Raw genomic sequence first — 25586 nt, forward strand, 5'->3', positions numbered from 1 at the left:
GGTGTTTCCACTCTTGTCCACTAGATGGAGCAGTTCAATCAGTCTCTGACCTCATCTTCAAACATCAGCAGGAAAACAAACACACACCTGAGCAGAGTGTGTGCAGGTAAACAACAGGAGATGTGTTTGATTTACTCACCCTGATGACCCCCACACAAATAAACAGAAGCTCTGTGTGTGTGTGTCTGTGTCTGTGTCTGTGTGTGTGTGTGTGTGTGTGTGTGTGTGTGTGTGTGTGTGTGTGTGTGTGTGTGTGTGTGTGTGTGTGTGTGTGTGTGTGTGTGTGTGTGTGTGTGTGTGTGTCACAGATGTTCTGGTTTCTGGTGTTCTGAGGTTCTGGTCTGCTGATGTTCTATTGTTCAGATGTTCTGGTCTTCTGATTTTCTGGTGTTCTGAATTTCCAGGAACCACAGGTGTGAGAACTTGAACCTGACATTTGTGAAAACTCTTCACACACGTCCGAATACCTTCTAGTCCTGACTGCTCTGATGTTAACTGTGTTCTGGTCTGGTTTTGGACCCGTGCTCCTGTTGCTGGTGTGGTTGTTTCGACTCGTTCATGACTCACATGTTGGAGTTATTTAAAGAAGCGACCGGTGCAGACTCGCTCATTTCCACAAACACGCAGCAACGCCTTTATAAGGCAACACTGAGCTCACACACACACACACAGACACACACACACACTGATGATGTCATCAGGGCAGAGGGAGAATCCCAGACGTCTGATCTGTGCGTAACTCTGCGTCTTCTCTGCTTCCTCCTCACTCAGACGTGACTCTGCTCATATCACAACACACACACACACACACACACACACACACACAGAGAGACTGGAACGAGTGACACAGAACCGACGAAACCCTGGAACCACCTACGGACTCCTGACCATGACAAACCATCAGAACTTTGTCAGAACTTTGTGCCGCTGAGGTGAATTAAAGTTCCAGTACGTTCTGTGTCACAGGTGTGAACGCAGCTGAGAGATAGTGGTGTAAAGTAGATTTATTCCATCTTCAGATAAAGTTCCACAGTTATATAAAAACACTCTCCGAGTCGCAGATGAAGCTAGCACGTTAGCTTAACTGTGAAAGCGTTGAGCTCATCCTTTCATTGACGCTAATGTCACGTCCAAACTCAACTCGTCTTCAGGCCTGAACCAGAACTTTCACCATGAATCTTCAAGTGTGAACATGAGCAACTGGCGCTGCTGAAGAAGATATTTCACGACTCATTCTGAGAGGCTGCAGATACCAAAGACCACAATGAGTGAGAACCTTCACAATCCACAGACAATATCACTGAACACCAGCTGAGAACTTGTGAAGAACTTTGAGAAATAACAGCCTTTGATCACAGGAAAAGACCAGAACCAGCACTGGAAACGCTGGTCCATCTCCAGACTCCTGACCACGATGAACCAGCAGAACTTTGTTCGAATCATCAGAACCATGTAGAGCTCAGGTTAATAAAGTTCTGGTTCTGGATGTTCTGTATGACATGTATGTGTCGTGTCTAATGTGAATCTTTTAAGATAGAGAACTTTTCCAGAGGGATTCTGGAGCTGAAGATACAAACATCTAGGAAGAGTGAGAGCCTTCAAAAGAAACCATCACAATCCTCCTGGAGAATCCACAGAAAACCACTGAACAAATCTAGGGAGAACTTTTCCCAAGCTAAAGAGAGAAAGACCAGGATGTGAGTGAGAAGCTTTACACCTGGAAATGAAGATGTTCTCAAATTATACAGTTTGAATGATTTCTTTGTTTTATGGAGCAAAGAAACCAGAACATATCCACATTTAAGAAGCTGAAACAATCACAGAAACTGCTTTTAATGACTAAAGAGTGATAAACTTACAAAAATCCACAGAGAAACCACAAACTCAGATCATCTGCACTTCATCGCAACTGTACTCCATCCTCGTCATAAAGATCATCATTTTTATGTGGGGATAAAACACGTAGAGAAATTATCCAGTCTGCTTTAGATATGAAATTACCGCTTGGAGACGCAGAAGCGCAGATCGAAGAACGGCGCAGGAGAGGGAGAAGAGAACAGCGCAGGGGCGGTGCGCAGAAATAAAAGGGCCGTTTGTCTGCACCAGATGAGGCAGATGAGGGGGCACTACCACTTTTTTATTTATGTTGATTTATTTTACTTTTAAATGTGACCATTGCATGGCTTGTTTTAAGATTCACTGGTCGATTACTTAATTAGTATTTATGTGAAAAAATTATTTCTTTAATTTCAAGAGTGTGTCTTTTTGTAAGACCTATAGTTGGTGTAAAAGCATCGTTAATAAATGTCTTACAATAACACATAATAGTCATAATTTAACATTTCCTGTGAACTTTTAATTTTTTTTTTACAAAAACGCTGTGGGCTGCCCGAGAGGTCCTACCACCAGGCTTAGCAGGTTCTCTAAGGGGAAACCCTGACACCAACGAGACATTTGAGAACATCATCATTTCTAGTTTCAAATCTGGTCCTTTGCGTCTTCTGAAGATGTTCTCCTTCTGAGAAGGTTTCAAGAATCAGCTGGTGTTTCATGGTTTACTGTGGATTATTGTGAAGGTTCTCATGCGCTCTGCTCGTGCATATCTTCAGCTCCTCTTAGGCCATTTCCAGGTTCTGATAAACATTTCCTGGACCCAACAAGTCATTGATCAATGGAGAAACTAATATTTGTCTATAAACTCTTCACAGTTTCCTGGAAACATGTGAAACACGTGAAACATGCAAACGCCTCCTCCTGCTTCACCATCATCACCGCCGCCACCCGCCAACGTGACGAGGCCAAACTGTGTGGTCACAAAGTTATTATGTTATGATGACAGCAGACTAAACACACGGAGGCTTACAGACGCTACAACTGACACACACACACACACACACAGACACGGCAGAGTCAGAGACGAGACAAAGTCATCCCCCGTTATTCACCGAAGAGGAGGAGGGAGAATCCCAGCTTTACTGAGAGAGAGAGAGAGGGAGAGAGAGAGAGAGAGAGAGAGAGAGAGAGAGAGAGAGGTATGGGAGGAGACTAGAGAGAGAGAGATGGAGGGAGGTATAATTATGGTAGGAGGCTGCCAGGGTGAGAGAGAGAGAGAGGGAGGGAGGGAAAGAAAAGAGAGTCCAGCCCACTCCGCTAAAACCATTCAACTGGTGAGCAAGGGAGCATTCACCACAGAGAGAGAGAGAGAGCACGAGAGAGGTGAAGGAAAGAGAGAGCGAGAGGAACTCCCTGCGTCTGGGATAACTTAGTCAAACACACACACACACTGCAGCGCTCACTCAGAGTTTTTCCTCCGTTCATTCATCACATTCAGACTTTTTCTCCTCTTCTTCTTCTTGTTTTTTTGCTGGTTTTCTGGCGACGCCTCCACAGTCCTCAGCCATCTGTCCCTGACTTAAACGATAAGGATTACTCATTTTCTCTTCGTCCTCCTCGTCTTCTCTCGCAGCTTTTTTTTCCCTCCGTTTCGCAGGTGGACTGAGAGCTGAACTTCCAAACTTCAGAGAGCGAGAGACAAAGACACAGAGAGAGAGAGAGAGAGAGAGCAGAGGAGGAAGAGGGTCGTGGACTTTAAAACAAAAAGGACACTTCCACTTCTTTGGTCCAGGACTTTTTCTTTCCTCACTTTGTCTTCATCAGCAGCTCAGATCAGCGTCGCCATGTCTCCTCTGCTCAGCTGGACTGTCCCGGTCCCGGTGCTGGTCATGGTTCTGGTTCTGCTGCACGGTTGCAGCTCGTCCCCGGACACCCTGTCCAAATCTCCGCCGTCTCTGCCCGCAAATGCTCACCACCAGCAGCTGCCGCCGGACGACACATCCTCATCCCACTGTCCATCCTGCGCTCTGGCCAGGATGAGGAGGAACGAGGGAGGCGTGACGGCGGCGGAGGAGCGCGAAGAGGAGGCGGCGCAGCAGGACGTGGTGGAGGCGGTGAAGAGACACATCCTCAACATGCTGCACCTGCGGGCTCGACCCAACATCACCCGACCTGTGCCGCGCGCTGCGCTCCTCAACGCCCTGCGCAAGCTCCACGTGGGGCGAGTGGCAGAAGACGGCAGCGTGCAGATCGAGGGGGAGGAGGAGCCTCGCGGGCGAGGAGGCCGGGCAGGAGGAGGAGGGGGGGGAGCTGCGGCGGCAGCACTGGCGGCAGCTCGGACGGGAGACGGCGATGGCGACGCTCAGGAGACGACGGAGATTATCACCTTTGCCGAGGCTGGTGAGTGTGTGTGTGTTTATGTGTTTGTGTATATGTATGTGTGTGAGAAGCATCTGACATTGAGACGTAGAAAAAAAAATCTGTGAAAATGTGTGTTAAAATCATCAGTAATTATCAATATCCACCTGCTAACTCACTCCGAGCAAAGCCTATCTCTCTCTCGCACACGCGCAGACACACACAGACACACACTCCTCAGTAATCGCCCCCTGCTGTTTGTAAAGAATACCTCATTATCTACTTAAAGTCACAGCAGATTTGTGCCTCTGTGTGTGTGTGTGTGTGTGTGTGTGTGTGTGTGTGTGTGTGTAGGATCGTATCTCTGACAGACGGTAGCAGCAGAGAGCGAGTCAGAATGAGAGAGAGAGAGAGAGAGAGAGGAAGCTGCTGAAAACAAAACACTGCTCGTGTCATTGGCAGCGACGGTGTGTGTGCGTGTGTATGTGTGCATTTGTTTATATATCTTAGTGAGGACCCTCATAGATATGATACATTCCCTTATCCCTTACCTTAAAACCAGGTCTTAACCCTGAAAAAACCCTTTAAAGCTGTGAGGACCATACAAAATGTCCTCACACACACACGCACACACACACACACACACTCTCTCACACACACAGACAGTAAAACAGGCACGTGCACTCTCTCTCTCTTACAGACACACACCCTAAAACACACACACACCCCCACACTCACATCAGATGACCAGAAGAACAACTGAAGCAGGACGAGCTGACCTGTCACTCAGGCTAAGTGGGCGGGGCTTGTTGATGTGGTTGTGTGGAGGTGAGAGTCAGGAGCAGCAGCTGGAGGGAGAGAGAGATAGAGAGCGACAGAGAGTTTAACAAAGAGGATCAGTGCGACGCGAAAGACTTAACAATCAATCTCGTCAGCTTTGTTTACATATAAACACCATTTAATGTCATGTGACCACAAAAATCATGACCTGTGATTGACTAAAGACATCAAGGTCACAGACTTAATATGGTTTTATGTGAACATACGACACAGATACGCTTTCTCCCGGCTATCATTCTACACATGTGTATGTTTACCCACAATGCCACAATGTAGTCCGCTTCCTGCATCTGGTTTGCTTGAAGCGAACCCAGACCTATATGTTTTAGGCGGACCAGAGTTCACTTCTTTGTTGCGGATCAGAGTTTGGTTGTTCATTCACAAGTCCACAAATGAACCGGACTTTCTGAGATAACAAACTAGAATTGGACTCGGTCTCGGTCTCTGAACATAAACTGTACTCCATCCTCGTCATAAAGATCATCATTTTTATGTGGGGATAAAACACGTAGAGAAATTATCCAGTCTGCTTTAGATATGAAATTACCGCTTGGAGACGCAGAAGCGCAGATCGAAGAACGGCGCAGGAGAGGGAGAAGAGAACAGCGCAGGGGCGGTGCGCAGAAATAAAAGGGCCGTTTGTCTGCACCAGATGAGGCAGATGAGGGGGCACTACCACTTTTTTTACTTATGTTGATTTATTTTACTTTTAAATGTGACCATTGCATGGCTTGTTTTAAGATTCACTGGTCGATTACTTAATTAGTATTTAAGTGAAAAAATTATTTCTTTAATTTCAAGAGTGTGTCTTTTTGTAAGACTCTATAGTTGGTGTAAAAGCATCGTTAATAAATGTCTTACAATAACACATAATAGTCATAATTTAACATTTCCTGTGAACTTTTATTTTTTTTTTTACAAAAACACATTTAAAACTACAATGTTTTTTCCCACCACTAGAGGGCAGATGATCTCTGAACAGATTCGACTCACATACTTTATTATTCTACACATTATGAACACATACACAAACACCACCTCCTTAGGTTCATGTCTTTATGACATTGTCGTGCTTTTTTAAACAAATATTTGTTGTTTTGTTCGCAACCGTCGTGAGAATTCTCCGCACGCTGCCAGTCGTGGCCTTTGTTCACAGGAAGTGATGCATTCAGGGACCATGGTAATTATTTTGGGCAACAGAGAGGACGAGTTTGGACGAGGACGGGCGGACGGATTGTTGGCGGAGACAAAGTGTCAACCTGCATTTAGCAGCTCGGACACAATCTGTCTGCTGTTCTGTCCGCACGCACGCACGCGCGCGCGCGCGCACTCACACACACACACACACACACACACACACACACACACACACACACACACACACACACACACACACACACACACACACACACACACACACACACACACACACACACACACACACACACACACACACACACACACACACAGTTGGGACAATTAGGCTAATTGAACTTAATTGAACACATCATTAGCAACATTCCTGCTTTGATCTGCCTCACTCTACTGCTCCTAACCTCGCTCTCCCCTCCTTCACTCAGCCAGTGGTCAGAATAAGAAGCCATTGTTGGATCAGTTGCCGGCCGCGTCTGGGATTCAAACCAGCGACGCGTTACCGGGCTTGAGAGTTCGGTTCACTGACCTCCGACAACTGAGACGAAGCAGCCAATCACATCAGCTGAGAGAGACGACGGAGGCGGAGCAAAGTGTCAGCGATAAAAAGGAACCACAATTAGGGGTTTCCATGTTAGCGTGTCACGTCATTAGTGTATCACGACATTAGGGTGTCACGACGTTAGTGTGTCATAAGGTAAGAGCATATCACGACGTAAGAGTGTGTCAGGCCTTTAGCGTGTCACGCTGTTAGCATGTCACGCCGTTAGCGTGTCACGTCCTTAGCACGTTAGCGTGTCACGATGCTCGCGTTTCACGACGTTACCGTGAGTCGTGTCTGATCTCCGTTGTTTTTTTCCGTTGTTTCACAACATGGTTTTTGATGTGTGATCAGCAGCCAAAGATGCTCTGTGTCTGAGGAGATGAATCACTACATAGTAAACAACACACCGGCTGCGCACATACACATACACACACACACACACACACAGATACATGTGATTCCTCCACAGTTTCCAAAAACCATTAAAAACACATCAGTGAGTCACTGTTACACTGAGCGACATGTTCCTTTATCACCACACGCACACACGCATGCAGGGACACACACACACACAGTGTCCTGCTGCCACAAATACTCACTGCTTAGCTTAATATTGATACACAAAAATCCAGTTTTCCTTCTGTTGTTGAAATTTGAAATACTAATCAGCCTCAGAAATAATAAGAAAAGCTCCAGGATTCTGTGCTCTTACTTTGAAAATACACACATTGTGAGGGAGCGTGCTTCCTTGTGCCTTTGCTTAGCAAAGGCAGCTGGCTTGCAGGTAACATTAACATAATGTGAGGAAATTATAAAAGACTTAAAATGGGAATATTTTCCAATTTACACAAGAAAAGGTCTGTCTAACAGCGAGATAAAGATGTGAACATGTGACAGAGATGTCACAGACTTAATCTGACAGACATCTTATTAGCCCAGTGTTTTGTTAAAGGGCTAAACTGTGTTTTTTCCTGCCGGCGGCCATGTTTACAGTGAAGATTTGAAATGGTCTGGTCTCATGTGTTTACTGAGGTGGTGGCTTTAACTTGTCAGCGGTGCAGAAGCAGTAGCAGCAGCAGGACCGTTGAACTGCTTACATGCTCTCATTATAAATAAACTGGCGTGGGAACAGAGTCAGGAGCTGGCACTTCAGCTTCAATTTAGCTCAAAACTTTATTGTCCCGAGAGAGAAAAGTCTGGCTTTGAAGACGAAAAACATGCCATGAAAATTAGCATCGGAGAAGAGAGAAGACGTTAAAAGAAAACAGAGGACAACATGATGGACGAGAGCAGCTGCTTCTCGCGTTCAAGTCGCTGTCATCACGTTTCACAGTTCACTTTTATTTGGTACCGACGGCCACAGCACGCGACACCGCCACCAACCATCAAACCCACCAGAACCAAACTCCTCCCGTTTCAATTCACATCCTCCCACTTTAGTGTCCGTCCAAGGAAACGCCACCTGCTCGCCACAATAAAAGACCCGGCTCCAAACATAAACACATGCTATGGAAAATGTAGAGGATGAAGAAAGAGCTAGTCACAGAGAAGCTTGTTTAGACACAGAGACATGATGAGTTTACACACAGAGACAAACGGACATGACGCAGGACAATCAAGACATGTTTAAAGATTTCAACTGAGCGTGACGCTACGTCCTCCAAAACAACAGAGAAGACAAACAAAGAGAGGGTGGGGCACAAGACTAGTTAGCCTAGCATTAAACCCCAAGAGAGTATCAAACTTCACATCAGCCACAGGGGAGCGGTTAGCTTAACATTAGCCCCAGGAGAGTACTAAACATTGCATTAGCCACAGGAGAGTTTTTAGCTTAGCATTTGCCCCAGGAGAGCATAAAACTTTGCATTAGCCACAGAAACGTGGTTAGCTTAGCATTTGCCCGAGGAGAGTATCAAACTTTACATGATCCAAAAGAGAGTGGTTAGCTTATCATTAGTCCCAGGAGAGTACTAAACATTGCATAAGTCACAGGAGAGTGGTTAGCTTAGCATTAGCCACAGGAGAGGCATTACTGTTCCATCATCATACCACTGTAAAAGCATGTTTCAACAGCATTTACAATAACCAGCAGGAGGTGCCCTCCTGTTCTGTGAGTGGTCAAAGTCTCACGAGTCATCTGATCATAGATTTATGGATCAATTATATATACTTGTATATCCTCGCCTACCCCACCTTAAATCCACCATCTGAACATGACATCGTCCTCTTTTCTTTGATCCGCCCAAAATACAAACTCAAAACCACATCAACTTCAAAGCTCAGAGTCTACTTCTCTCTCAGTGTCTCTCTCTCTCTCTCCCAGCATCTCTCCCTCCCTCCCTCTGAGGATGAGTGAGTTTGGCGTTCAGGACATTTCTGTGGTCAGACTTTGATGCCTGTTCTCCACCTGTGTTTACTGTCCATTTGATGGCGTTCCACATTGTCTCACGCTGCTCTGTGTGTGTGTGTGTGTGTGTGTGTGCGTGTGTGTGTGCATGTGTTTACTAACACAGCTGACTCACATGTGCTGCCCATAAGGCCTAACAGGGCGTTAACTGTCAGAATCTGCAGCACATTACTGTCCCACGCAGCCTTACAGGCCTGACAGAGGCCACACCCACATCATGTTCACACAGCAGCGCTTCTCTACAATATCTTTAAGAATCTGTTCACGTCTTTATCTCACTGTTAGACAAACTTTTCCAACAGGAAACTGAAGTTTGTAAACCACTCACTCTCCCGCACCAAAGTCCATAGAGAAAATCAGTGATTTTAGCTTGAGTGGACACAGGAGCTGCTGGTCTTCTGCTGCCTCATGTGGTCACTTTGTGTCACTGAGGTAAACGAAGGATTTTAAAAGCCGAAGTGACAAAATAAGACACATTGGTGATGTACACACATTAATATGAAGTCAGAGCAGAAACTGAACCTCAGGCTTTTTTTTGTCTCACACTGAGTTTTAAATCTGCAGGTAAATATGAATACAATTCAGTCTGTGTGTGGGTGTAGGGGTGGGGATTGACTCCACCCACTGACCCCTCCTAATGTAAACTCAGAGACAGAGACAGGGTGGACTCTTCTTTCAGAGGCTTATTGCTATACCATTATTAGATGTTCAGGAGGAGCCAGGGATGATGTCTAAACTGGTTATATTATGATTTATACTAGTTAACTGACATTTAAACTGGTTATATTATGATTTATACTAGTTAACTGACATCTAAACTGGTTATATTATGATTTATACTAGTTAACTGACATCTAAACTGGTTAGATTATTAATAAATACTAGTTAACTGACATCTAAACTGGTTATATTATGATTTATACTAGTTAACTGACATCTAAACTGGTAAGATTATGATTTATACTAGTTAACTGACATCTAAACTTGTTATCTGATGATTTATACTAATTAACTGGTGTCTAAACTAGTTATATGATGATTTATATTAGTTGACCGGCGTCTGAACTAGTTATATGATTATTTATACTAGTTAACCACATTTCGAACTAGTTATGTGATTATTTATACTAGTTAACAAGACGTCTAAACTCATATGATGATTTATACTTGTTAAGCGCCGTCTGATTGATGTTTATAGTAGCCGCTCATGGTCTGAACTATTTAGTAGATGGTTTTAACTGGGAGTTATTGATTTGAGCTGGGTATTTGATTTTTCAAAGGCGGTCCTGAACTGAACTTCTGAACTGGCTCTAAAAACATCTCTAGGATATTTGATTCCATTTGTGAAGGAGACATTAGAAGCCGAGGATGAATCTCATGAATATTCAGGTCACTTGAGTTGACTTTTATTTATAAAGCAGTGAGTCCCTGACGAGGTCCATCTTCTTTTCACAGATAATGAGCTTGTGAAGTTCTTTTACAGTTCTTTAACAACGCAGCTGTGTTTTTTAATCAGACAGGACGTGCCGAGTTATTTTCAGCAGCAGAGAGGAGAGAATTTAGAAGACGAGCAGACGAGTGTCACACTGACACATTTCACTCAAACTCAAAATAGATTTAAACCTCTGAAGTGGTGATGATGATGAAGTGAGACAATCGCCTCCCAACTATCACTTACAACGGCGTTAATGGACTCACTAACCACCCACACACATGCACACACACCGCCCGTTCACAGGGTTTCAGTGAAGAGCATCAACGCTGAGGACATTCATAAACTCACAGATCGTGACTTTGATTCTCTGTACGGACGCCCACGGGTGAGAGACATCAGAGAGAGGGGGGGAGAGAGGAAAAGGTGATGCAAAGACGTTATGTAACTGTGGTGGACAGTAATTGGTCCTCAAGCTGTGATTAGTTCAGGGCCTGCAGGGCTGTAGGAAATGTAAAATACAGGTCTCTCTCTGTGTGTGTGTGTGTGTGTGTGTGTGTGTGTGTGTGTGTGTGTGTGTGTGTGTGTGTGTGTGTGTGTGTGTGTGTGTGTGTGTGTGTGTGTGTGTGTGTGTGTGTGTGTGTGTGTGTGTGTGTGTAAAATTTAAAATTTAGGACAGTTCGTGCTTCTCGCTCACCTTTAAACTTGAGAAATGAATTATTAAATTAAATTAATCAAACGCTGTAAATTTTGCTGCATGTTGAGTTATACTAGTTAACTGACGTTTAAACTTGTTATATGAGTTACACTAGTAAACCAATGTCTAAACTAGTTATGAGTTAAACTGTTAACTGACTTTAAAACTGGTTATATGATGTTTTACACTAGTTAAGCGACGTCTTAACTAGTTATATGACGAGTTGTACTAGTTACCCGATGTCAAAAAATTATAAATTTTGGGACATCGACAATTCTCTTCTTTTTGGCTCTACACACCACTACAATGTATTTAAAATGAAACAAAGCTATGCTTTAACTGCAGACTTTCAGCTTTAATTTGATGGCATTTACATCATAATCGGATGAACGGTGTAGGAATAACAACATTTTCTATATGTGCCTCCCACTTTTTAGGGGACCAAAAGTAATGGGACAAACTATCCATCCATCCATTATCTACCGCTTTATCCTCTACCGAAGGATCGCGGGGATGCTGTGCCTATCTCTGTTGAATCATAAATCAAACTTTCATTGTTTAATACTTGGTTGCAAATCCTTTGCAGTCAATTACAGCCTGAAGTCTGGAAGGCATAGACATCACCAGACACTGGGTTTCATCCCTGGTGATGCTCTGTCAGGCCTCTACTAACAATCATCAGTTCCTGCTTGTTCTTGGGGCATTTTCCCTTCAGTTTGGTCTTCAGCAAGTGAAATGCATGCTCACTCGGATTCAGCTCAGGTGATTGACTTGGCCATTGCATAACATTCCACTTATTTGCCTAAAAAAAGTATTTGCCTGGTTGCTTTTGCAGTATGCTTTGTGTCATTGTCCATTCAATCTTTTTAAGAATGTTCCAAACAGTTGATTTGGCCACACCTAATGTTTGTGCTGTTTCTCTGTTGGGTTTGTTTTGATTTTTCAGCCTAATGATGGCTTGCTTCACTGACAGTGACAGCTCCTTGGATCTCATATAAAAAGTTAACAGCAACAGATTCCAAATGCAAATGTCACTCCTGGAATCAACTTCAGAACTTTTACCTGCTTAATTGAAGACGACATAATGAGGGATAAAGGCTCTCACATGATCATAAATAATTATTATTGATTATCTGACGATTTTAAAAAGTAATTGATCAGTCATGGGAAAAGGTAAAAAAACATCTGGTTTTGTCAATTATTATTTAAACTTTTATATTTAACACCGAGGACTAAACTAACAAGTTTGACAAACAAACATGATCCTCATGTTCAGCACTGAAGACTTTGTCCTGTGTCCTCCGTGTCCTCTGTGTGTGAGACACAGTGAAGTCCTGGTGGGAATCATTAACTACTGTAAACACCGGCCCACTACAAAACCTCCAACCACCAGAACCAGAACCACTGCAGCAGAGACAGAGTGTGAGGTCACCATGTGTGTGTGTGTGTGTGTGAGGCTCAGACTTGGCTCTCACACACACACACTCTGAATTCACTCCAGTAAAGAGACACGTGTCCACAGAGAGACATGGTTCCAGGTTGTCAGGCATGAACGCTGTTGCCATGGTTACCTGACGTCAGACACTCTGCTCTGTGTCTTTCTGAGATGTCTCGGTTATGATTTGGACATTAATGTTGTCTGTGTCTCTGTCCCTCAGGTGAGTCTCAGGGTGTGGTGGACTTTGTCCTCTCTAAAGACGGCAGTGACATGTCTCTGGTGGAGCAGGCCAATGTCTGGATGTTTCTTCGTCTTGCCAAAACCAATCGCAGCCGAGCCAAAGTCACCATCAGCCTCTTCCAGCAGAGCCGGCTACCCAGTGGACGCTCGTCTCTGCCGCAGGACGACATCCTCCTGTCGGAGAAGGCGGTGGACACACGACGCAGCGGCTGGCACACGTTCCCGGTGTCGGCAGCAGTGCAGGCGCTGTTGGAAAGCGACAATGGCTCCACGCTGAGCCTGAGAGTTTCCTGTCCGCTTTGTGCGGACGCTGGCGCCACGCTCATCCTGGTCTCCGGCGGCGCCAACGCATCACAACGCATCATCCAGCGCGAACAATCACACCGGCCCTTCCTTATGGTCGTGGTGCGGCAGGGGGACAGCAGCGACGCACGCCGGCGTAAGAAGCGTGGGCTGGAGTGCGACGGGAAAGTCCGTGTCTGCTGCAAACGCCAGTTCTATGTCAACTTCAAGGACATCGGCTGGAACGACTGGATCATCGCGCCGTCCGGTTACCACGCCAACTACTGCGAGGGCGAGTGTCCCTCCCACGTGACGAGCATCACCGGGTCCACGCTGTCCTTCCACTCCACCGTCATCAGCCACTACCGCATGAGGGGCTACGGTCCGTTCCAGAACCTGCGGTCGTGTTGCGTCCCCACACGGCTACGAGCCATGTCAATGCTCTACTACAACGATGAGCAGAAGATCATCAAGAAGGACATTCAGAACATGATCGTGGAGGAGTGTGGCTGCTCGTAAACACGGCAACATGGACCAGGCCTGAGAGGACCGGTGAACCCGTGGTTCTGTGGACGCTCCTCTCTTCTCCGGACTCAAAGTCTCCACAGCACTTTCAGAAAAAGAAAAAAAAAAAAAAAAAAAAAAAAAAAAAAAAAAAAAGAATATCTAATATATTTTTGTTACAGACAGAGGGGCGGGGCTTATTTATGTGGCAAGACGTTCAAGCACCACTCGACCAATCCGAGTGCAGAGAGACGCGTGCCTGAAAACTATGCAACTTGTTTCACATTTTTTTCGTTACCATGGTTTTTATTTGACTGTTTACGTTTGAAATAATGTTACAGGAAGAAAAAAGAAAAATCTTTTTGTATTAAGTTTAACTTGGTGTGTGTGTGTGTGCGCGCATGTCTGCGCGTGTGTGCGAGTGTGAGTGTGTTGAGATACTTGAAAGAAACAAGTTGGCCCGGCTGCTGGAACCAAACACTTCTTTACGTTTCCATGGTTACCATGTTGATGTTATCATCATTATTATTATTATTATTATTATTATTGTTGTTGTTGTTATTATTAAGTATATTATGAATAATGTTATTGTTAATATCTGTGTCTGTTTTTAGTTTTTTTTGCACTATAGCGACACTCGTTTTCAGATTAGCCGCAGAGGTGGGGAGGGGGTGGAGCTTCCTGTCCAAGGCGGAGTCCAGTTTACAGGTCAGAACCCAACGATGAGTCGGTTCATGGGAATGTCAGACGGAGGTCATAGGTCGCTCTGTGTCAAAGTTAACTGCCGTAAATTCACTTTCTATTTATTTACCCTTTTTATTTATTAAGTTTAAGTCAATAAATTTACACAATTTTTTACTTTTAGTTTTCACCACCTTTCTTTTTCTTTTTTATAAAAAAGACTCCACTAAAAACTCTAGAAAGCTACAACGCTAAAACACTGTTCAGACAAAAACACTTGTTTACTTCACTACATTGACACCCAGTGGTCGTTGGAAGAACTGCAGTCAATAACACTTAAATGACTGGTGGTTAGCATTAGCATTAGCCAACACGCTGATAGTTAATTTAGTCAATGATTCTCAAACATTCTAGGACATATATAATCCTAATTCCACAGTTAACTAATCAGCATTAGATTATGTGTCTGATGAATTCATCTGCAGATTATTGTGTTTGTTTCTCATACAAATAACAAAATAGTGCAAAATTATAAAAATGTAATTATAAAAACTAAACGAAAAATGATGCACTTTGGATTAATTTAAGACTTTATTAATATTTATTAATATTTTCCCTGAACATTCCATGGATTAATGACTAAATGTTGTTGTGACGAGCAGTGAAAGATGTTTTTTCATAGTTTTGCCAAAGAAACAAAAAGAAACAAACACGATAAACGGAAAAAGAAGAACAGAAAACTCACTAAAGCTAAAGTTAACTAAAGTTAAAGTTAATGATTCTCTAGATGTTTTTATTTCACGCTTTAGTTGTTCTTTTGTCTTAAATTCTTCCAATTGTGAGTTGCAGTTTTTACATCTCATGTTGTCTGCACTCTGAGAACCACATTTCCCACAATGCTTTACTCTATTTTTGAAGAAGACGATCACTGTTTTGTTTTGTTTTTAAAAAAGAAAACAAACGTTGTGGGATTCCATAGGTTTCTGTGTCGTACATGTTCACGTCAGGAGATCACATTCTGACAAGGTTTTGATGAGATCACGTGTGTCCCTGGACTTTTTGTGGACAAAACTCTTTGTCCATCTCACGAAAACTTGACACGAAAACAAATCGTCAGCGCAAGATAAAGAGGAGTTAAAGTCGCATTTGTCCAGATTTTTGTTCTTTTTATGAAGATGGAAAAAAAGACACTGAATGAAGTGGACAAAAGAATAAAAAGCCTATTTTTTATTCTGTAAATATGGAATATCAAGAATACAGTCTGTTGTATTGCTTTGTTGAGCAAATCAAATGTGCTTGTGGCATTTTTCTAATCTAATTTATTTTACAGTATTTTTGTTTGTTTGTTTTATGCTTCACCATTAAAGTTTAAAAGATGTACACAAAAGAAAATGTGTCACTGGTGTTTTAATCTCTACACAACCGTCCGTTCCCACAACCACTCACTCTCCCACACCAAACCCCATAGAGAAAATCAGTGATTTTAACCTCACAGCACATAGGAGTTGTTGATCCACTGCTGCCTTCATCAATAAGTCTTACCTTGTCACTTCAGTGTTTCAAATTCTTTGTTCAGATTCACCTCAGTGACACAAAGTGACCACACGAGGCAGCAGTAGACCAGCTCCTGTGTCTCCGCGGGCTAAAATCACTGATTTTCTCTATGGACTTTGGTGTGGGAGAGTGAGTGGTTTAAAATTTCAGTTTCCTGATGGAAAAGTCTGTCTAACAGTGAGATAAAGACGTGCACATGTGACATAGATATCGAAGACTGACACAGAGTCTTAGTGAACCTGATTCTCAGCAGCAGGGGGCGCTCACAGCATCGGCACAGCTTGTCTTAAATGTTATGTTAAAATAAATCCCTTTTATAAATCTAATCAAATCAAATCAAATTTATTTATAAAGCCCACAATTACAAAACACAGTTTGTCTCACGGGGCTTCACAGGGTTGGTAACATCCTCTGTCCTTAGACCCTCGAGTCATTAATTAAAACTGGTGCAATTTAACATCATTAAATAAATCCACTTTACAGAGAGTTCTGTTTTTTTGTGTGCACATAAATCTGAAAACTGTCAGCGCTGTAATAAATCCTGTTTACACCATGTTTATAGAATAAAATGTTCCATAAATCAGACACATGAATAAACCCCAGTAAAAGCTCCAGAATATAAACAGAAAACTCTGTTTGTTCAAATTCAGAAAAATCAAGTTACATTCATCTGCTAATGTTCAGGGTGAATAAACAGGATTTCCCTCACAGATATGACGCCAGTAAGGTCACAGAGGTCAGTGAAGGTGGGAAGTTCACTGTTAGACTTTAAAGCTGCTGAAGACAAAACTAATTATTTTTCAGTTTGAGCTTTAACAGACCGATAGAGCTGCACGACATGTTTGTGATCTTTGTCACAAGAGGGAGGAGCTACATTTTTAAACTTGTTCCAGGACCTCACAATTTATAACCATGCAATGCTTTAGTTTGTTTGTTTGTTGTTTTTTGGCAAAAACAAATTCATAATAGATCCTGCCTCATCCTGTTGGCCCTCTGGTCAAAACAAGGGTGTTGCCCAAGCCCGATTTAAACCCGACATTTTTTTAATAGGTGAGCCCTAAATGTACTTGTATGTCCACCCCACAGTGGGAGCTTGTTGTACCTGCTGCTACAGTCAAATTTATAACAATAACAGAGCCGCAGAGATCCGCATATGTTGCTAATGACGATACGCTTCCTGGATTCCACAGGTTTTTATACCTTCACACAATACGACGTGCTATAACATACCACGTGAACACGACGAGGGAGATAAAACATGAATGCTTGATCAAAGGCTCAGGCAGTCAGTCTCTACAGTCAGTGCTGTGTAAATGTTTCTTCACTCAGTTTCACACAAAATAAATCAATTTGATGCATATCAGACATAAAACACCCACACACACATATATACATGGTCAATTATGCAAATTAGGCTATGGTCATCTAGCGTCATCGATCTTATCATTATCCAGGTGAGCTGCTCAATATATCGTGATATTGATGTGAGGCCATATCACCCTGCCCTACGTCTGACCTCTGTACTTGCCAACAAGGGTTTCTCCATTTAAACAAAATTAGACATGTGCATAAATTTAATAATAATAATAATAGGCACCCTTATATTTCAATACCTTTAGCACTAATTACTGGAACTTAAAATTGCTTTGGTAACCTCAGTGACTATTGACCTCCATACACAGGTGAATCCAATCATGAGAAAGGGTGAGGAGGGTAAGGAAGTGTTTCTCCTCTTTGCATCTTCTCTGAACAGTGGCAACATGGGAGCCTCAAAACAACTCTCAAATGACCTGAAAACAATGATTGTTCAACATCATGGTTTAGGGGAAGGATACATAAAGCTATCTCAGAGATTTAAGCTCTCAGTTTCAACTGTGAGGAACATTGTGAGGAATCGGAAGCACAGGCACAGTTCTAGTTAACCTCTTCTTCACGGTTGCCCGGTCTGATTGATCATTACAGAGCGACATTAGATCGTTCTGATTAGAGAGGCAAATGTCCGCACAAATGCGTCATATAAATTGATGTCTTTTTGACTCGCCAATGAAGTGATTCACACGCATTTGGAGACCGGGGTCTGATTCTACCGGTTAAGAGGTTTAAAACGAGCTGTCAATCACCCTAATTGACCAAGGTAAGCCAGAGCCATGGCGCTGCGTAACTGAAGACGCTGCAGACTCACAGAGTTGTTATTACGCACTGCACAGGAAGCATCGACATCGAACGAGTTATCATACTTTTTTTTTTTTTTCACAACAAGTTCTTTTTAGACTTGTAGTGACATATAATTAAAATTAAATTAGTTTTTAATAATTTGGTACCTAGAAATCTCAAATGGCACAGATGGTGCCAAGCTGTGCCAAAAGCCCAGACATCTCTTAAATAAAACCTCTGTAATTTCACTCTGCTTCATTTCAGCAGCATCAGACTTTGCACAGCTCATGTCCACATATTGTTACATGACCTCCATGTGTTTTTAAGCTCCTACTGCATATTTTATTTTTTTTTACATTCTTTATTTGGATTCACATCTTCACCAAAAAACAATAGTCACCTTTCAAATTGAGCTTACATACATTGAACCATCTTTTAATTTTTTTTTTTTTTTTTTAAATAAAAATAAAAATAATATGGGGTGTCATGAGTTTGTGAATTATAAATAAAATACCTACCAGTTATAAAGAGGTAAAATTATTTTCCTTTTTTTTTTTCCAAACAAAAGAAGGGCGTTTCGGGGCAATATACACTTTCCCCATACTTCCTCAAATTTATGTTGCTGGAGCCTCAATGAAAACGTGATTCTTTCCATTACATAGATTTCATAGACGATATCATACCAGCTCTCGATAGATGGAGCATTCGGTTGGAGCCATTTCCTTGTAATTGCTTTTCTGGCCGCAATACTTAGGATACCAAATAAAAGTTTTGTTTTAATATTTGTAGGAGTTGAACGTAAAAGGCCAAAAAGTAGTTCATCCCATTTTAATTTAATTTTTGTTCCAAAAATAATCACTAATTCTGAGTAAATCTTACGCCAAAAGTCATTTACCTTTGGACAGGCCCAGAACAAGTGATAGTGGTTGGCTTCTTGGGAGCCAGCAGCTGGCACTGCCTGAGTGATGAGATTTCTGAGCTGGTGTAATAAATGCTCTAATCATACTCTTCCAACCGAACACTCTCCATACCACTGAGCTCGATATCCTCCACTGAAATTCACAATATTCCTTCCAGACTTCTTCTGAGATACCACTGTTTGATTCCCTCTCCCATTTTTGTTTTATATAGGTGGAGCTTGTTAACTTCATCTCTTGAAGAGCCCCATATAGTCTTGAAATTACTTTAAGCCCAGAGTCTGTTTTATAGGCACTAATAAGAACCTTAAATAAGCTATTTTCAAATGCCTTTTTACACTGCAACATAAAGCTGTTAATATGGTGACGTACCTGAACCTACTGCATATTTTAAAGGTGATATTTGCTTTAAAAAAAATGCAATATTTTTTTATGCGAGAGAAAAAGATCCTTCAGTTATGCTGTGTGTTCCATGTACATTTACTCTGACACAGTGGCATCTACAGTGAAACTTACACCTCTGGTGGAATCTCACAAGTGTAATCTTTATTTTGATACCAAGATAATCCGCAGAGAGCATGTAACTGCAGAGGTTTACTCCATTTAGTTTGGGCATGTCATTTTCGAGCAGGGACTCCAAAAAGAGGGTCAGGGAAGAAGTGGTTAAGGCCCGAAGTGGCACACCAAGAAAAATCTCAGAGGATGGTGAGAACGGTCACAGTCAACCCACAGACCAGCTCCAAAGACCTACAACATCATCTTGCTGCAGATGGTGTCACTGTGCATTGTTCAACTATTCAGCGCACTTTACACAAGGAGATGCTGTATGGAAGAGTAATGCAGAAAAAGCCTTTTCTCTGCACCCACCACAAACTTGTTTCTTGAGGTATGCTAAAGCACATTTGGACAAGCCAGCTTCATTTTGGAATAAGGTGCTGTGGACCGATGAAACCAAAATCGAGTTATTTGAGCAAAATAAGGGGCGTTATGCATGGTGGAAAAAGAACACAGCAGTCCAAGAAAAACACTTGCTACCTACAGTAAAATTTGGTGGTGGTTCCATCATGCTGGGGGGCTGTGTGGCCAATGCAGGGACTGGGAATCTTGTTAAAGTTTGGGTCGCATGGATTCCACTCAATATCAGCCGATTCTGGAGAAAAATGTCCAGGAATCAGTGACAAAGCTGAAGTTGTGCTGGGGCTGGATCTTGCAACAAGACAACGACCCTAAACACTGCTCAAAATCTACTAAGGCATTCATGCAGAGGAACAAATACAACGTTCTGGAATGGCCATCTTAGTTCCCAGACCTGAATATTATTAAACATTTGTGGTGTGATTTAAATTGGACTGTCCATGCTCAAACCTGACTGAACTGGAGATGTTTTGTAAAGAAGAATGGTCCAAAATTCCTTCCGCCAGAATTCCAACTCTAATTGGAAGCTATAGGAAGCGTTTAGAGGCTGTTATTTCTGCAAAAGGAGGATGCACAACATTTTTCTTTTGTGGTGCCTAAATTTATGCACATGCCTAATTTTGTTTCAATAATTCTTGCACACTTTCTGTAAATCATATAAACCTTATTTAATCACTTATCAAATATCACTGTGTTTGTCTGATATATTTGACTGAAATGTCTTATTCAAACAACCAATGACTGAAAGGAAAATCATGAAATTTTATAGGGGTGCCCAAACTTTTGCATTACACGAGTGTAAGGACAAGAAATTGTAACAGAATACCCCCCCCCCTCCTATATTTTTTAAGTTATTTCATTTCAAATCTTAAGAGGATATTATGTCCAGTTTTTTATGTATTGTTCTGTGTAGCTCACAACAATAGTATCTGTGCTCATACAGAGAGGTGTGGTTTCACAGACAGCTTAGACCAGTAGGGGGTTGTTCTATGTAAATGTGATGATTCTGTCTCTGGGCTCCCAGAAGGTGTAAATCTTTGAGGCTAAAATTTTCCCTAAAGCAGTTTGAGGAGTGCCTTCAATCAAATGGCCATATATTCTTCAAATAGTATCTGATTTACATGTGTTGGACAATGTTGGAAAGCTTAGAAATCACACTTAAACAGGGTTTCCCCCAGTGTATTAAGCTGCCCCCCCGCCAGGCTTAGCGTTGCTTGTTTATTTATTTAAAATAGATTTTTTTATACATCTCGGGTTTTTCTATACCGGGGAACAAGAGCGCATGCTCCCCCAAATAATCCGCGCAGTCGAACGCTTGACCAGGTGCCGATTGAAACCCAAGTCACACTATCAAGTCCGTCATTATTACGGTTACATCATTCTTGTCAATAAAGATGTTATATTTAGGGATGCACTGATAATTCGGCAGTCGAAACACAGCTACAACACGGTGGAACAGCACCTGTTAAACGCTGGAAAGTCTCTGCGCAAAATCGAAACTTGGCTGCGTGCGGCACAGATTATGAACTCCCCGCAACATTCACTTCACAGCAGAGAACATTCTCTCTCTTTGAGCAGTTAACTAAAGACATCAGCTCGTCTGATGCATCTGTTATTCCCTTAATTACAGCGTTAAAGCGTCTTCTTTCACAAAGATTAAGACCAAGGAGTGAAAACGATGAAAAGTGCGCTCTGCTCTTCAGAGTCTGTCACCATGTTTTACTCAGATCTACACAGATCACCTGCACTTCATCGTGACTGTACTCCATCATCGTCATAAAGATCATTATTTTTATGTGGGGATAAATGTAGAGGAATTATCCAGGCTGCTTTGGAAGAGACCGATTGGAGACGCAGGAGCGCAGAGCGAGGAACGGCGCAGGAGAGGGAGAAGGGAACAGCGCAGGGGCGGTGCGCAGAAATAAAAGGGCCGTTTGTCTGCACCAGACAAACGGCCCTGCAGATGAGGGGGGCACTACCACTTTTATGTTTATGTTGCTTTATTTTACTTTTAAATGTAACCATTGCATAGCTTGTTTTAAGATTCACTGGCCGATTACTTAATTAATATTTAACTTAAGTGAAAAAAATGTATATTATTTATTTAATTTCAAGAGTGTCTTTTTGCAAGACTCTACAGTTGGTGTTTAAGTATTGTTAATAAATGTCTTACAATAACACATAATAGTCATAATTAAACATTTCCAGTGAACTTTTAATTTGAATTTTCTTTTTTTACAAAAAAACGCCGTCAGCCGCCAGTGGGCCCAAGAGATACCACCGGGCTTAGCTGGTTTTCTGGGGGAAACCCTGCTTTCAGAATATGCTAATAACTCAAGATGTCCCTCAGTAGACTTGCGACCGGTTTTGCCATGGGTGGCCACATTTTGTTGGGGGTTTTTTTTACCCATAAATTGCCATGTTTAGTCATGATGCACCTTCATTTTATGATGTAAAAAATACAAACATTTAATTATTATCAATATACTTTATGCAAACTGGATTTTTTTGGGAGGAATTATGTATTTTAGAATATAATTGCATGTGTGTACTCCTCTAACACCTCATTGTGTGTGGTATGACATGAAAAGTTCAGCGATGCTCCTTAGTTATGCACAAACACAAACACCTCCTCGCAGATCTGGGTTTGTTTTGTGATCTTGTGACTTAAGTACCGTGATATATCACATCATGACTTAAATATCCTGATATACTGTATCATGACTTAAGTATCGTGTCTTAAAAGACGTGATGTATCGTAGCATGACTTAAGCAAGTATTGTGACTTAAATGCCATGATGGGTCATATCGTGACTTAAATGCTGTGATATTTCGTACGTTGACTTAAGTATCTTGACTTAAATGCTGTGATACAGTTAGGGCTGTAACGATATGCGTATCGAAATCGCGATACTCAGAGCCACGAACCTGTCTCGTGGCGTGAGAAAACAGAATCGCGAAACGCCCTTTCTAACTTCCAGTCATTTTTCCAGTCAGCCACATGATATGAGCTGTTAGTGCTACCAAACTTATTTTTATCAGGGGTGTCAAATTATCGCGTTAATTGTGATAAATTAATTACAGTCATCATTGACGCGTTATGTTTTTTAATCGCGTCAATCTCTTCTTTACTGATGGCCCCGGTACCGGGGGCAGCGTCAGACGCAGCGACAAAAGCGTCATAATACCATGTCTAACTTTAACAAACACAGACATGCTGCATACCCACAGAAAGGTCAGAAACTCAGCTAAAAGCTCATATAATAACACCGATGGATCAAACCCACAGGAGCGCAAAAAAAACGTTACAGCGCACACACTGAAAAGCGGCACCGGAGCGTCAGCGTGATTATGTAAACGGAGAATCCACAGATTCTAAAGGTACCATTTTTATCACTCTACGAACAAGATTCACAGATCCAGCCCCAAAATAAGAGCAAAACAACAACTGACTTTCAAGAAATACAAGCAGAAATGTTGTCTCACCTTTTCTGTTTATCAAAACAAATTATTTCCACTGGAACAAAACTGCTTCTAATGAAGAACTACACTTCCCAGCATGCTTTGGGGCCAAATCCCAGTCTGATTTATCATTTAATATTATTTTTCATTATTTTGTTACAGAAAAGAGAGAAATCTTTGGTTATTTATTTATTTATGTTCAAATATGTTCACAGTGTTCCAAAATATTGTTGTTAAATGTTACATTAAGTTGCTATATAAGAAAATGTTTAGATTAATGAATTTTTAAAAAAATCGTGGAATGTATCGAATCGTGGGTCAAAAATCGTGATACAAATCGAATCCTGAGTTTGTGTATCGTTACAGCCCTAGACACAGTATGTCGTATTGTGACTTAAATGTCCTCATATATCGTATCATGACATAAGTATCAAGACTTAAATGCTGTGATATTTCGTATCGTGACTTAATTATCTTGACTTAAATACCGTGATATGTCGTATCTGGCTCTCTCTGACAGCCAGGGAGTCGGAGAGAGATGTAGATGTGTGTCTCTGAGCTCCCCCATATTAACTTTTATTTATGTCAAGGAGCCCAACCCATACATGTGCGTGTAGATCGAAAGACGATGAAAATGGGAGTTTTTATTAAATTTTGTTACGACCTTTCGACGAAACAAGATGCCTGATCTAAGGAGCGGCGCTAAGGCACCAGAACATGCAGAGTGCACGGACCCTGGTCGATCAGCTATACTCAACGCTATTTCATCTTTGAAGGCTGAACTGCTGGCAAAAATAGACAAGAAAGCGGAGATTCAAAACACCAAAATATACAAGATAAGCATTGTTAAAGACGAAAATGAAAACGGCCATTGAGCGTGCTAATGCTAGGGCTAACACTCTGGAGCAGCACACCGCTAGCTTGGGAGTTGCGGCCAACAATCACTCTGACACCATCACTGAACTGGAGCAACAGGTGTCCCAGCTGAGGAAAGAAAAAACCGAGATCACAGAGATGCAATTTACGCATGATTTTCAGGTATCAAAGAAAGCTTATACAGAAAGACTGGATAAGCTGGATAAACCGGCCATCTTAGACAGAGCCAACCGCACCCTCCAAGAAGCACCGGATGAAGGGCAGCAACCAAGAGTCTTTGTGGTCAAGTGTCACTATTACCACGAAAAAGAAGTGATCCTGCGTAAATCACTTGCGGCACAAAATCTCATTGAACATGGTGATAAGATTCAGATTTTTCCTGTTTATACAGTCAGTGGCACAGCAGCAGGCCGCATTCAAGAAGGTGGGACAATTTCTGCAACGCTTTGAGGGCGTAAAATGCGGGATGTGGTACCCTGCCAAGCTGAGGATTACAGTGCGGGATGGAGTGCAGAAAAGCTTCATGGATCCAGTCAAAGCTGAAGCGTTTGTAAAAGAACTCTCAACGGGCACATACTTACAGAAATCAGACACTTTCCCCACTCTAACCTGAGATTGCCATGTCGATCTGAGGTAAAAAGCAGCACCGTTGTAACTGGACAGTAAGTGAAGGTCTGGCTGTCAAGTAAAGAGTACTTTATTTGTGAAGTTGTGCATGGAAATGTTTTATTTCCTCACATATAAGCCCCTGATGCTGAGAGTAGAGACATTTAATTTTTACAGTAAACATGGTTGCTGTTAGCTAGTTGTTTGCTTGTTTTTTTGTTTTCTTTGTTACCCCAACTGGTATACATATATATGGATGTCATACATACATTATGTCACACAGTACAATTCGCACTACCACTTGTGAATGCCAAGGCTGATGACAGTGATATTGAATTGGTTCATAAATACTGTTGATTATTGTTTTCTTGATTACTGATTAGTTATCAAGAAAATTAGCAGGTTGACCCATAATAAGCAGTGTTGGGCAAGCTACTCAAAAATTAACTAGTTACAGTACTAGTTACTTCTCCCAGAAAGTAACTAAAGTAGTTACTGAGTTACAAATTCTAAAAGCACCTTGTTACTTTGGAAAGTAACTATTGCGTTACTTTCAAGTAATTTTGAAATACTCATGTGTCAAATAATTTGGACCCCATCTCCACCCCTCTTTGACGGAACTTGTGTGCATGTTCAAATATTTATGATAAATCTGAATACTATAATGAAATGGACACTCAATACAATACAAGCA

The 25586-nt window shown here is 42.0% G+C and overlaps 1 protein-coding gene across 1 annotated transcript; it reads left to right on the forward strand.

Annotated features, from left to right (window-relative positions):
* Window positions 1-3677: 3677 nt before the first annotated feature.
* inhbaa (inhibin subunit beta Aa) lies at window positions 3678-13742 on the forward strand (the record flags this gene model as incomplete). Its single annotated transcript, XM_083901816.1, has 2 exons — window positions 3678-4233; window positions 12922-13742. 2 exons carry the CDS (start codon window positions 3678-3680, stop codon window positions 13740-13742), a joined length of 1377 nt encoding a protein of 458 aa, XP_083757942.1.
* Between the last annotated feature and the right edge of the window lie 11844 nt (window positions 13743-25586).

Source organism: Microchirus variegatus (genome assembly GCF_963457635.1).
Source record: "Microchirus variegatus genome assembly, chromosome: 15".
NCBI classification, from domain to species: Eukaryota; Metazoa; Chordata; class Actinopteri; order Pleuronectiformes; family Soleidae; genus Microchirus; species Microchirus variegatus.